The sequence below is a fragment of the Myxocyprinus asiaticus genome, chromosome 2 (genome assembly GCF_019703515.2).
Source record: "Myxocyprinus asiaticus isolate MX2 ecotype Aquarium Trade chromosome 2, UBuf_Myxa_2, whole genome shotgun sequence".
NCBI classification, from domain to species: domain Eukaryota; kingdom Metazoa; phylum Chordata; class Actinopteri; order Cypriniformes; family Catostomidae; genus Myxocyprinus; species Myxocyprinus asiaticus.
Genome location: NC_059345.1, coordinates 32,689,033 through 32,702,256, shown reverse-complemented (window position 1 = coordinate 32,702,256; position 13,224 = coordinate 32,689,033). Strand labels below are relative to the sequence as shown.

Below are 13,224 nucleotides of genomic sequence, written 5' to 3'. Positions count from 1 at the left end.
TAAGAAATGCACAGTGACACATATTATGATTCAATAAGTCACGAGCCATCATATTATAATCTAGCTGGAGCAAGCATGTGCTCGAGGGATGAGTGTCCCCGCAAGTGTGCCTCAGCCGGGTGGTTTCAATTTCTCCCCCTTAGATCGGGACATATAATTCCCTCATAATTTGCGATCTACATCACCTGAAGCTGTTTGGAAAGTTCAGAGTGCATTTGGACTGTGAGCTGTGTACTTCTTCCTCTCTTCAGTCAGGCGTGAACTGCAGTGTTGCTCTCGCACGTCATCATTAGAGTTTCATATGATCTCATGTTACGTTAAATGAGATCAAACTACTATTTGACAATGAAAATTTGGCTGACAGTTTTCATTGTTGACTTTGTCGATAACATTGACTAATCGTTTCAGCCCTATATCAATTCATATGGATTGGCTATAAATGGGAGAATCAAACATTCACCGCTCATTCTTTTACCATGATGATTCAGATAGTGTACCACTAGAAGGCACTGTGTGCCCTGGACACTATCAGCAGCGGTTTATGATTATACATACATTTACATTTACATTTATTCATTTGGCAGACGCTTTTATCCAAAGTGACTTACAAAAGAGGAAAACATAAGCGAATCATCTTAAGGAGACAGTGGTACGAAAAGTGCCGTATTACAAAGTTTCACTAGCTTCAGAATAGTATACAAAACAGATTAAAGTGCAAAGTTGAAAGTTTTTTTTTTTTTTTAATGACTGGTTAAGTGCAGATGTGTTTTTAGGCGTTTTTTGAAGACAGAGAGTGAGTCAGCTTCACTGATGGAGTTGGGAAGGTCGTTCCACCAACGTGGTATGATGAAGCTGAAAGTCCAGGAAAGTGTTTTGGTGCCTCTTTGTGTTGGTACAACAAGGTGACGTCCCTTAGCCAACCGCAAGCTTCTAGTGGGCGTGTAGCTCTGCATAAATGATTTTAGGTATGCATCAAACAAATTGTTTGATGTACAATGAGTACTTTCTAGATAAACTTGATCATTTCTAGATATTGATTTCTAGATAACTTTCTAGATAGGCTTGGTTTAGATAAAAATGAATACCTACATTGGCTAAGAATTATTTAGCAGTTTTCTTATTTTATACTATTATTTCTCAACATCTGATTTTAATTTATTTTACATTCACACTATGTTGACAGTTTCCTGTGTGGTGTAGTTTTTTTGTGTGTGAATTTTTCTTGCACACATATAATGAAAAGAACTTTGATTTCTCTTACCAGGTTGCCTTGCGTACTAATAAAGAATCATATGTTATTTGAATCATGCTGGAGTTACTTTTTAGTTCAGATCATTTAGAAGTTGAAAAATCAAATCGTGAATCATCCTAAAGTTTACAAAAAACAAAAATTTATTTTTAAAAATCGCCCATCCCCACAGTCAAGGTCAAAGTTTCCCTGGTGTGGAGCGATTCTACAGTGCATATTTGTTCCTTAAGCCAATCCTAAGTCTCTCACTTGCCCTGCTCCAATACTCCACCTAAACAGAGTATGATTAGCCTGAACCATTGCACAACAATCTGTTGAAGTGAGCAAACTTTATTAACCCCACAAGACTGAAGGCTACTATCAGCACAACGGGAATAATGATCAACCAAACTGTGTCACCCACACTCTCTTTCTCTCACGCATTCCCCCCTGTATCCCTCCCTTTCATGCAACTCCTAATTCCCAAACATTCTTCGACAAACTTTATTTTCCTTTGTCTTTTTGTCTTTTTCCTTCTCAATTGTCCTTTCTCCCACAAATTCTCCACTTCTGTCCTTCTCTGCAGGGACAGACAGTGTGGCGACAGCTGAAGGCAACCGAGAGGACGGGCAGAGAGAACTGCCCTACTATTATCAATTACATAAATAAATACCAGAAATGCAGTAAAGCGTGCAGCGGGCCAATGTAGCAGTGCTACTGGATGGGTGGCAGCGCATTTCACAGCTCATGACAAAACCCAATGACTATTACTGCACAGACTGACTGACAGTTGTCCCATTGTTTGCTAAGCATCACTTGTGGATTGATCAATTAATGTGTGTTTTATCAAAAGCAGGACCATGACTCGCCTCCATCATTTCCATGAGCTAAAATACACAAACTATTTAGATACATATGCTTCCCAGAGCATTCAGAATAATCAGTCTATGTTCCAAATAAAAGAAAATACTGACAAATCTCATAAAGGTTCTTACTATTTATATTTTTTACAGCCTTTAAAAATGTTTACTCACAATTTTACATGTCCTGATAAAGAATTTGCTCACACTGGTCAATAAAAACGGCAGTATGTAACAAAATGCACCTGCAGTATGTGCTATTAATAATGTTAACTCAGTTAAAACTTAAAGGGATAGTCCAATTAAAAAAAAAAAAACTCTGTCTTTATTTACTCCCCTTGTTTCCTTCCAAACCTGTATCACTTTCTCTCCTCCATGGAACACAAAAGGAGATGTTAGGCAGAATGTTAGCCTCAGACACCATTTACTTTAATTGTGTGGAAAACAGATCCAATGAAAAATATAGCTGCAAGCAGCAATTCCGGGGCCAAGCAGACTAATGGCAGAAAATGTGACTGCCAAAAATCAATGCTTGAATGCTATATTCAAAGCGGTTTATAATCCATGAACCCAATTACTTATAATGTAATAGAATTTAATTTCACTTTTGACCAATAGGTGGTATTGCAACCAAATTTATATGGTATTGTCAGGCGGTGGTTATATTGGCACAATATAAAGTTTAATGTCAATTATCCAAAGCGTTGAAAAGATACAGCCTCAGATTATTGTTGCATTAAAGGAGAATGGTTTGGTCTATCAAAACGCTTTTGATAACTTTTTGCAAGCATGGTGTAATGATGACATAGGCCACATCTGGCAAAGGTCTGATGAACGGCATAGGCTAGTTCGCAAATGTTATGTAATCTCAAATATTTCACGAATGATATGACTGACACCAATGGTTCTTGAGGCAAAGTTGCTCAAAATGAAGACAGCTATCATAAGATATGAATTACTTGTGTTTTTGTGAAACACTGTGCTATACAAAACCATTCACAGCATCAACCAGTGGCCAATTTAATTGTCAAATATGTCCATCACGTTTCATTCCGAACGGCCATTGTTAACCTTGTCTAATAGCTGAATTGGCCATGTTGGTGGCAACAAGCAGCAATACCGGGGTCAAGCCCATCATCGGCAGCTTGAGCAAACAAAGAAGCATGATGACAAGTTTCAAGTCAAGATCAGATGAATGCTGTAGGAGTTAGAAAAAGTATCATTTCAATGAAATTCAAAATGGTGGACAGGCAATAGGGCAGATCATAGGACATATGGCATCATTGTCATAACCATAACACAAGAAATTGGATGAGACCAGTCTCATGAACATAGGCCAAATTATTCGATTATAAGCCCAATTATTCATGATTTTAGGCCACACTATTAAGTAGTTATGAGCAATGAAAGTTATTTTTCATATTTCTTGACCAATAGGTGGCACTGTTCCGAAACTGCTCAGGTACCATCAGGGTATGATAGCTATCACATGCACCAAGTTTCGTAATAGGCCAAAGCATAACCAAGTTACAGCCTTGTCTGGCGTGCTCGCTGTCAAATTCGTTGATGATTGGCCAATGGTGGCCATGTTCGTATATATATGCATGACTGTCCTCATGGTCAATGATGGCAACTCCCACAAAGACACTGCATGCAAAGTCAATCGGACGGATGGTTCCGTAGTTACAGCCACTTTCATGTTGTTTCCTATTATAGCGCCACCAAGTGGCCAAGCCCCGCAACTTTTTCTATGTGTTCTCAGATTGAGCTCTTATATAAGTGTGTCAAATTTGGTGAAAATATCTAATTTCATTTTAAGAGTTATATCCATTTAGGTAAAAGTGGAGACAACTTTTAAAATCATCGACCTGGCCCTTAAAATAAAAATTTTGCCATGTTCCTCCCTATATGAAAGAACTTGCTTACAGCTATTCTCCTGATGGTGGTTTTGTTCTGGGTTTGAATGGCCTAGAAGCAATTCGCTAAAGTAGTTTTGGAACTAATTTTAAAATGGCAACAGGCCATAAGGCGAACCATTGCAAATGCGGTATTGTTGCGCTCGGCAAGTCCTCAGGAACATAACGAGACCAGTCTCGTGAAAACAGACCAGCACCATTCAAAGTTAAAAGTCACAAAGGTATATTATTTCATTTTTTGGACACTACGTGGTGCCAGACCCAAACTTCTTAGACACCTTCAGGGCATGTTGCTGATGACACACATGCAAAGTTTCATAACGATAGGCCAATGCGTTCGTAATATACAGCATTTTATGACAAAATTCAAAATTGCCGATGCCAAAAATGGCCGACATGGGAAAATTGGGTATCGTTTGACTCTGTAAGTAGAACTGAATGTAAAGAGACAAGTTTCGTGATTTTCGGCCAAATTGTTCAAAAATTATAAGCAAAAACTGCCATTTTTTATATCTCCTGACCCATAGGGGCACTGCACCGAAACGCTGCAGGTCACCTCAGGGCACGACGGCTATGACACATACCAAGTTTCGTCACAATCCATCAAAGCATTGTGGAGATACAGCCTCAAACCCAATTTGCCGCGTTCTTCGTTGAATTTGTTGAAGCGCCATTCAAAAATGGTTTGGTCTATAAAAATTATTTTAAAAATGTTTTTTCCTGAGTGTCCCCAGATGACGCACACCAATTTTCGTGCAAACCGGACAAATGGCCTAGGACGAGTTTGAAAAAGTAGGTTTTTCTGAAAATTAAAAATGGAAAATCTTGTCAGGCGGAAATTGAAACCATTGTATGCTTTCTAATTGGCATGAGCTCAGGAATCAGGGGAATTTTGTCTCTAGGACTTACGGTTCAAAAGTTATTAACATAAACATGAGTGAAAATTTGGACTGTTGTGCAACTTCACAAAACCAGCAAGGTGCCTGGACAAAACAAAGTACTAGTGAAAAGCAAATCCAGCAACACTTGTGGAATGGAGAAATGTAAGGAATAAAACATTATTTGCCAATGCCTTTTCAGCACAAACGCCTTCATCAAGGCTAAAAGCTTTGAGTAAATGGAGACAGAATTTTCATTTATGGGTAGACTATCCCTTTTACAACAAAAAAATGTCCCACAGATAACTCCAACAGAGAGTGTTAACATCCTGCTGAAAACTGCTGATGCCCGCAATATGCAGCCCCCTCCACCATTTGCATATCATACAGTGATATTTAAGATGGCCACTTCCACAGCAAGTGTTAACTCTGTGGCTTTATTTCTAGCTTTATCGCTTCTCCAAACTGGACTTAGCTTGGCATTGGGTTACACGCTGCTGCTTGGCAGAGATATTTCGAGAGCACGGTCAAGCTGTTTTCAAAATGTACGGGCTCCAAGAAAGTGCTACAGGATAAACACTCCTCCAGAAGTGCTTCAAAATCCTCTGGCACAAAGTACTATATTTAATCACAACAGAGTCACAACACAATAAATGCTGGTAGAGTCTAATGAGGTGAGGGACATGGTTCACTTATGCCACAGTGGGCTTTGGCTCAGCCCAGTCCTTCATATTGGCAGTGGGGAAAACTGTGATGGGAAAACTCAAAGCCAACTAGCCATCAAGCATTAGCGCAGCTGATGAGAGTACTCAGCCAAAGAAGACAAAAGGAGACAGCATCAAAAACTTGTCACTAATGGTAATTTACACACTATAAATGTGCAGCTGAGAATTTAATGAGCTATTTCTACCTGACTTTACCTTTAAAAACTACTTTTGTTGGTGTAACCCAATGTATTCATGTTCATTCAGTCATATATGCTTTTTTTACTTATAAAAGCAGTTAACATTGTTTTTGTTTTTTTACAGTGCAGTACACTTGGATACATTTTAAATTTAGTTGAAGATATTACAGGGATAGTTCACCTAAAAATACAAACGTTCTCATCATTTTCCCACCCTCATGCCTTCTAAGATGTGTATGATTTTTTTTTCTTCTGCTGAACACACACAAAAAAAAAAGATTTTTAGAAAATATCTCAGCTCTGTAGGTCCATACAATGCAGGTAAATGATGATCAGGCCTTTGAAGCTCCAAAAAGGACATAAAGTCATCATAAGAGTAATCCATACGACTCAAGTGGTTTAATCAGTGTCTTCTGAAGTGATCCAGTTGGTTTTTTGTGAGAACAGACCAAACTCCCTTTTCACTGTGCCTCTTGCCACTGCAGTCTCTAGACACGATCATGATTTTAATCTCGATTACACTTCCTAGTTCTTGACGCATGCACAGAACGCTAAATGGCAATATAGGAAGTGTAATCGAGCTTGAAATCATGATCGCCAAGGAGACTGCAGTGGCAAGAGGCACAGTGAAAAGGGAGTTTGGTCTGTTCTCACAAAAAACCAACTGGATCACTTCAGAAGACACTGATTAAACCACTTGAGTCGTATGGATTACTCTTATGATGACTTTATGTCCTTTTTGGAGCTTCAAAGGCCTGATCATCATTTAAAAAAGAAAAAAGGAGTTACATTTTGGTCTGTTCTCACCCAAAATCAACTGGATCGCTTCAGAAGACATTGATTAAACCACTGGAGTTTTTGGAGCTTCAAAGGCCTGATCACCATTCACTTGCATTGTTTGGACCTACAGAGTGGAGATATTCTTCTAAAAATCTTAATTTGTGTACAGCAGAAGAAAGTCAACACATCTGATAGCATTCTGAAAAGCTTTCATTGTTTCCTCTATATGCATTTTGCAGCAGCGCTGCGCCACTACAGAATTATGTGCGCCGCTGTTGGGATTTCACATAGTTAATTTAATATTCTTGTCGCAACATAATGCTTGCCAGCCCCAGTCAGCTGTGTGCTTTCTAAACTGCAAAAAGGACTCCACCACACACACACACAAATACACGTGCTTACTCACAGTGATGTCAAAGCATAACAACACGTGTCTAACTCGCTTCATTTCAAGTGGCCTGCGAGCTAATTTCTGAAACGTAAGATGGCAGGGGATCGCAAAATTTCACTGATCAATCAGTTAGCGCTTTCCTTGTCAATATAAATGAGCCTTTCCCTGTCATCTGTATGTTTTGGAGTCCATTTTGCTCGCTTCAAAAGAGGAATGAAACTGACCCATGTAGCGCTATTATCAACACGGCTTAATCACAGCAACACGAGGGCAGAGCAGGTGTGATAATTCACGGACTGGTCTCAACCAAACCGACTATTTTAAATGCGCAGTGAGATGCACGGCAGGGATTGCGAAACCCGTTTGAATGCGGTACAGAAGCCTTCGGTGATGATCTAGTTTAAAACAAACAGCCCCCACACTCTATACAGCACTGATAAAGAAAACAGGAGAAAACATACATTAGAAAGCTTTTTAATTCTCAGATCACACTTACCATCATTTACCATGGATTTACTGTAATACCACTAACTGTACTGTATTAGGCTACCTATGGTAGTTGTGGCAGAAAAAGTTTCTAAATGTATTTAGACTGCTGTTTTTCATTACAAAAATGCCATATTTACTATTACTAATCATGGAAGTGAGGAGCTATGCATGGTTTTACCTATGGTTAACATGAACTATTACAAATATCATTGTTAAAACTATGGATACTATGGAAGAACTATGGTGCATTTTCATAATTATAGACCAAGCTATCAGTTAATATGGGTCCGGCGTTGCGGGCTCCTGGACGCAGATGGAAAATGATAGCTTGGTCCATAATTATGAAAATGCACCATATTTATGCATGAATTGGCTCTATCACTCTCCTCTCTCCTCTCCACCAACAGCTGGTGTGTTGTGAGCGTACTGATGCAATATGGCTGCTGTCGCATCATCCAGGTGGATGCTGCACACTGGTGGTGGTTGAGGAGAGTCCCATGTGCATGTAAAGTGCTTTGAGTGTAGTGTCAGAAAAGCAATATATAAATGTAACATTCAATGTTCTTAGAGATCATCCGATATATTGTTTTACCAATTAATCGGCTCGGATAGTTGCATTTTTAATTATCGCAATTGGAAAAAATCAATGCGGATAATTTCCGATAGTTTTTTGTTTTCCGTTTTTTTTATTCCTCCGTGTCCAGCGCTGGAGGGTTCTACAGTTGGAACTCCTTGATTCTACAGAGTAATAGCACACTCTAGAGGTTAAATAAAAAACAATCAGTGACTTCAGGAGCACGTTCAATCTCAAAACGGTGTGCACCGTTTTGCTACGGTTTCCAGGTTGAATTACATGTTTCCTTGAAACGGTGTGAAATGGTGTGCAACGGGCTTTGAGGTACGTTTTCTTTCATTTGGTGGGTGTGTCAGAGGTGTTACCCAATCAGAAGCGACGTGTATATAAACCCTGCTGTATTAAAAAGGCAGTGCGCACAATGGATCCAACTAAAGTCCTTTACAAATGTGTCCACTGCAGCTTGGTGTATGCAACATTTGAAGACATTAGAAGAAATGTTTGCCTTGTCATCCTGAAATGCGAGGCAAATGTTTGATCACCATAATTAGGAACCACAGTTTCCACATATCCCTTCACTCGATTGGGATGTTCTCTGCTATTCTGGACAGCAAGGGCAGTGACTGTAACATTGAGCATATTTTGTAGTATTAAACACATATTTAAACTGATTTCATCAGGCTCCGAAAATTCTTCTCAGCTACCATAATTGCAATGCTTGCATAACACAACAGGGTGTTCAACGCACCACCGTTTCGGTTTAAATAAACGTTTTGCTACGTTTTGTCGGGGCTGAACGTGCCCCAGGTGAAGTATGTTGTGTCACGTGACTAGGCTATGCAGAGAGACGGACAGCAGATTAAAACACTGACAGAGAAAAGCCAAGGTATGTTCATAGTACAAGTTGTTACTACAGATAGTCATGGTATAATAAATAACTTAAGACAACAAAAATTATATAGTAGGTTGTTTGATAGGGAAAAGCACAATGTAAATTCTGTTACAAAATAATCAGCATGGGGCATGTTAATTTTGTTATAAAGATCCAAACTATTTTACATTGAGTGGAAAGTTTTCATTCTTACTATGGATTTTGAAAACAATCGGCCGATTAATTGGCTATCGGCCTCTTTTCCCCACCTTAGTTATATCGGTATTGGCAAAACCCACTATCAGTCAACCTCTACCTTTTATTTGTAAAAAAAATAAAAATCAACGAAAATTTGATTCCTCACGATGACCCATTTAACATGCAATTTCTACTTGATCTGACCCTTAAAAATTACTTATGTTGCTGTAACCCAAAAGTGTTTACAGTATTCAAGTTGATTTAGTCATGAAGTTTTTGACTTGAATGAAACCAGATAATTTAAATGTTACAACATGATGCACATTTTTAGGTAACCTGACAAAATGTTTTTACAGTGCACTCTGTTGATCTCTGAGAACAATTTTAGTTTTTTTTTGGCAGACCATATTTGATTAATATGTGGTTAGTTTGGTCGCACTTTACATTACAGGTGTCTATGTACTTCTAATGATTTATTTTTGTTTTTATGGAATTGCTTGTAATGACACAGTGTTATTGTTATTACTATAGTAATTGTTTATAGTAGCACCTAAGACATGTAACATGGACACTGTAATATAAAGTGTTAGAGTCAGGATAGCTCCATCACAACATGCACTTGATCATCTGCAAGATGTAGAATGTTACTGCACTATAAAAAGTTACATGTACCTCAAGGATCTACTTCTACTTGATCTAACCCATAAAAATTACTTTAGTTGGTGTAACCTAATTTGTCAGGTACAGTTAATCAGATTAAAGTACATTTTTGACTTCAGTAAAACCAGTTAACTTTGATGTTACCACAAAAAACACGTTTCATTTTCCGTCACAAAACATGTTTACAGTGTGTAGCGACTCACAGGTAGTAAGTGAAAGCGCCGAGGCCGGTGGGGACGGTGGTCAATCCTCGTCCAGAGCAGTCCGCTCCTCCGTCCTCATCACAGCGGCACAGAGGCGAGCATGTGGCCGGAGTGGACTGTCCCGCTCCCGCAGCAACAGCAGCAGCTTGAACCCCTATCCACAACCCCAGCATAAGCATCCGGATGGTCAACAATGCCATTATTTTCCTCATTTTCACCCAAAAGTCCCTCGAAGGCAAATCTGCGATGTTTCTTTCGCCAGTCAACGGAGGTTGTGATAGTTCCTTTAACCAGAAAACAAGTACAATATCAGACTCTCGGAAGACTTTAGGTTGAATTCGCGAGTTAACGGAGTAAAAAATGACGCTACACAATGTGTCCCCAAAAGATATACGTTACCTGCTTTTCTTTCACCACGGTCGTTGTAAATAAGTGCTCTTACCTAATGCCCGCGAAGCACAAGCAGATCGGGCCAGTCAATGGTCATTCTGTGCGGTGTCTCGAGCCTCACACCTCCAAAAACACGAATAAAGAGTTTTTAGCGTGGATCCCCGGGTCTTGACAGACTGGGCTCTGGGAAAAACTGAGAGGAAACACGGCGGGTAATGAACTATTTTCACTCCCTTTCTCTGATTTGTTTCCTGTAGAAAAACACAGTCAGCTCGCAGTCGAGCCTCACGCTCTCTCTCTCTCTCTCTCTCTCTCTCTCTCTCTCTCTCTCTCTCTCTCTCTCTCTCTCTCTCTCTCTCTTCCAGCAGCACAACCCGTGAGGTTCTGAATATGTTAATACATCCCTTCTATACATATTAATGATTTATTAACCTAAGCTGGATAATTGTTCTGGTATGAAACTACAGGCAATAGTTAACTCATGACTTGGTAGTGTTAAAAAGCTTAATTAACAGCTACGCCAGCTACGCCATCAGTAAACATGCTAAAATAATAATAATACTTATTTTTATTGTTATTATTATTAAAGTATTTTAATATTATTATAACATAAAATTATTATAATTACACATATATTTATTATTTTATCATAAAATCATAAAAAACTTTCACACATTGAATTTAGTTCTCTATTTTTTATTAAAGTATTACACACACACACACACACACACACACACACACACACACACTACCGGTCAAAAGTTTTGAAACACTTATTCTTTATTATAATTTTTTTTTTTTTTTTTTTTTTTTCACATTTTAGAATAATAGTAAAGTCATCAAAACTATGGAATAACATAAATGGAACTATGGGAATTATGTTGTGACTAAACAAAATCCAAAATAAATCAAAACTGTGTTATATTTTAGCATCTTCATAGTAGTCACCCATTGCCTAGAATTTGCAGACATGCACTCTTGACATTTTCTCAACCAACTTCTTGAGGTATCACCCTGGGATGCTTTTTAAACAGTTTTGAAGGAGTTCCCATCTATGTTGGGCACTTATTGGCTGCTTTTCTTTATTATTTGGTCCAAGTCATCAATTTCAAAAACTTGTTTTTTTTTATTACATTTTAGTTTTATAATGAAATAAATTAATATGGTGGCACAATGATTTTTTTGTCTACAAAACTAATTTCAATCATTTAAGCATACGCCTTCAGATCAAAAGATTTTTTAGGATCATGAGAAACATTTCAGTCGTGTATATATATATATATATATATATATATATATATATATATATATATATATATATATATATATATATAATTTTCCTTTTCCTGTAAATCAATCAATTAACCAAATTAAATAAATATTGCAGTTCAACACAAGTTAAAAGAATAGTTTGACCGTAAATGAAAATTCTCTCATCATTTACTCACCCTGATGCCATCCCAGATGTGTATGACTTTTCTTATTCTGAAACAAAGTCATACACTTCTGGGATGGTATGAGGGTGAGTAAATGATGAGAGAATTTTCCTTTTTGGATGAACTATCCCTTTCTTACAATGGAAGTGAATGGGGCCAATTTGTGGAGAGTTTAAAGGATGAAATGTGAAGCTTATAATATTATATAAGCACTTAAATGCATTCTGATTCTAAAAGTTGTGTATTATTTGAGCTGTAAAGTTGTTTAAATAGTGTTTTAACGGTAATTTTTGGGTTTATGGTGTTGCGTCGTCATGGCAACGAAGTTGTGAAATTGGATATGACTTTAAATAAACTTTTTTATACACAGAAAAGGTTTGTAAGCGATTTTATCACACTAAAATCATGTTAACATGCATATTGTTTACAGCTTGTGGCAATACTTTTGAAACAGTATGTGTTTTAACATTTACGGATCAGCCTCATTCACTTGTATTGTTTGTGCCCCACTGTAACCCAGACTTTTACTTTTTTAAAGAAAAGGATGGACAAATCTAAATTAAGACTTTGTGTGGTAATCAACATTTTGCCACAAATGCTGTCAATTTAGTTTAGCTTGAATTAAACCCAGAATATTCCTTTAAGGGCTTATAATTCACTTGGGCAACAGTGGGACAGCTGCAAAAATAAAGAAGGCCACTTTGAGGACATTAAAAAGAGGCAAACTAATACAAATGTATTACTGCAGTAAGAAAAAAGGGAACAAAATTGAATCTGAGTATTTGGAATTCACAGTGGCCATTATCATTTCAATAATCCCTCTACAAGAGAACCACGAAACACTAAAGGCCAAACCAAATGCAGAAAGTGAAAATTGATTTATGGGCCGAATTTAAGGATAAACTATTGGGGCCTGGGTAGCTCAGTGGTAAAATACGCTGTTCGCTAGTTCGAATCCCAGGGCGTGCTGAGTGACTCCAGCCAGGTCTCCTAAGCAACCAAATTGGCCCGGTTGCTAGGGAGGGTAGAGTCACATGGGGTAACCTCCTCGTGGTCGCTATAATGTGGTTTGTCTTGGTGGGGCGCATGATAAATTGAGTGTGGTTGCCGCGGTGGATGGCGTGAAGCCTCCACACGCGCTATGTCTCCGTGGCAACGCGCACAACAAGCCACGTGATAAGATGTGTGGGTTGACTGTCTCAGACGCGGAGGCAACTGGGATTTGTCCGCCACCCAGACTGAGGCGAATCACTATGCGACCACGAGGACTTAAAGTGCATTGGGAATTGGGCATTCCAAAATTGGGAGAAAAAGGTGAAAAATCCCCCCTCCCCCAAAAAAAGGATAAACTATTAACAAGAGGGGTTGTATGAAATGTGGCTCATAGGACAGTACATTGGGTACTTTTGCTCTACACTCTCCGCAAGAACAAGAGGGGGAAATGTA

General features: G+C 38.4%; 1 protein-coding gene across 2 annotated transcripts in view; it reads right to left on the bottom strand.

Annotated features, from left to right (window-relative positions):
• Positions 1-10,627, bottom strand: part of LOC127454415 (leucine-rich repeat-containing G-protein coupled receptor 4-like) — a 121,820-nt gene extending 111,193 nt beyond the window's left edge. The window contains exons 1-2 of one of the 2 annotated variants that reach the window (XM_051721612.1): positions 10,352-10,627; positions 9,953-10,236 (exon numbers count right to left, since the gene is read on the bottom strand). In XM_051721612.1, coding sequence (XP_051577572.1) covers positions 9,953-10,164 — 212 coding nt within the window. In that variant the 5' untranslated portion in view covers positions 10,165-10,236; positions 10,352-10,627. The remainder of the gene's footprint in view (positions 1-9,952; positions 10,237-10,351) is intronic. The other variant, XM_051721605.1, reaches the window with a different exon arrangement.
• Between the last annotated feature and the right edge of the window lie 2,597 nt (positions 10,628-13,224).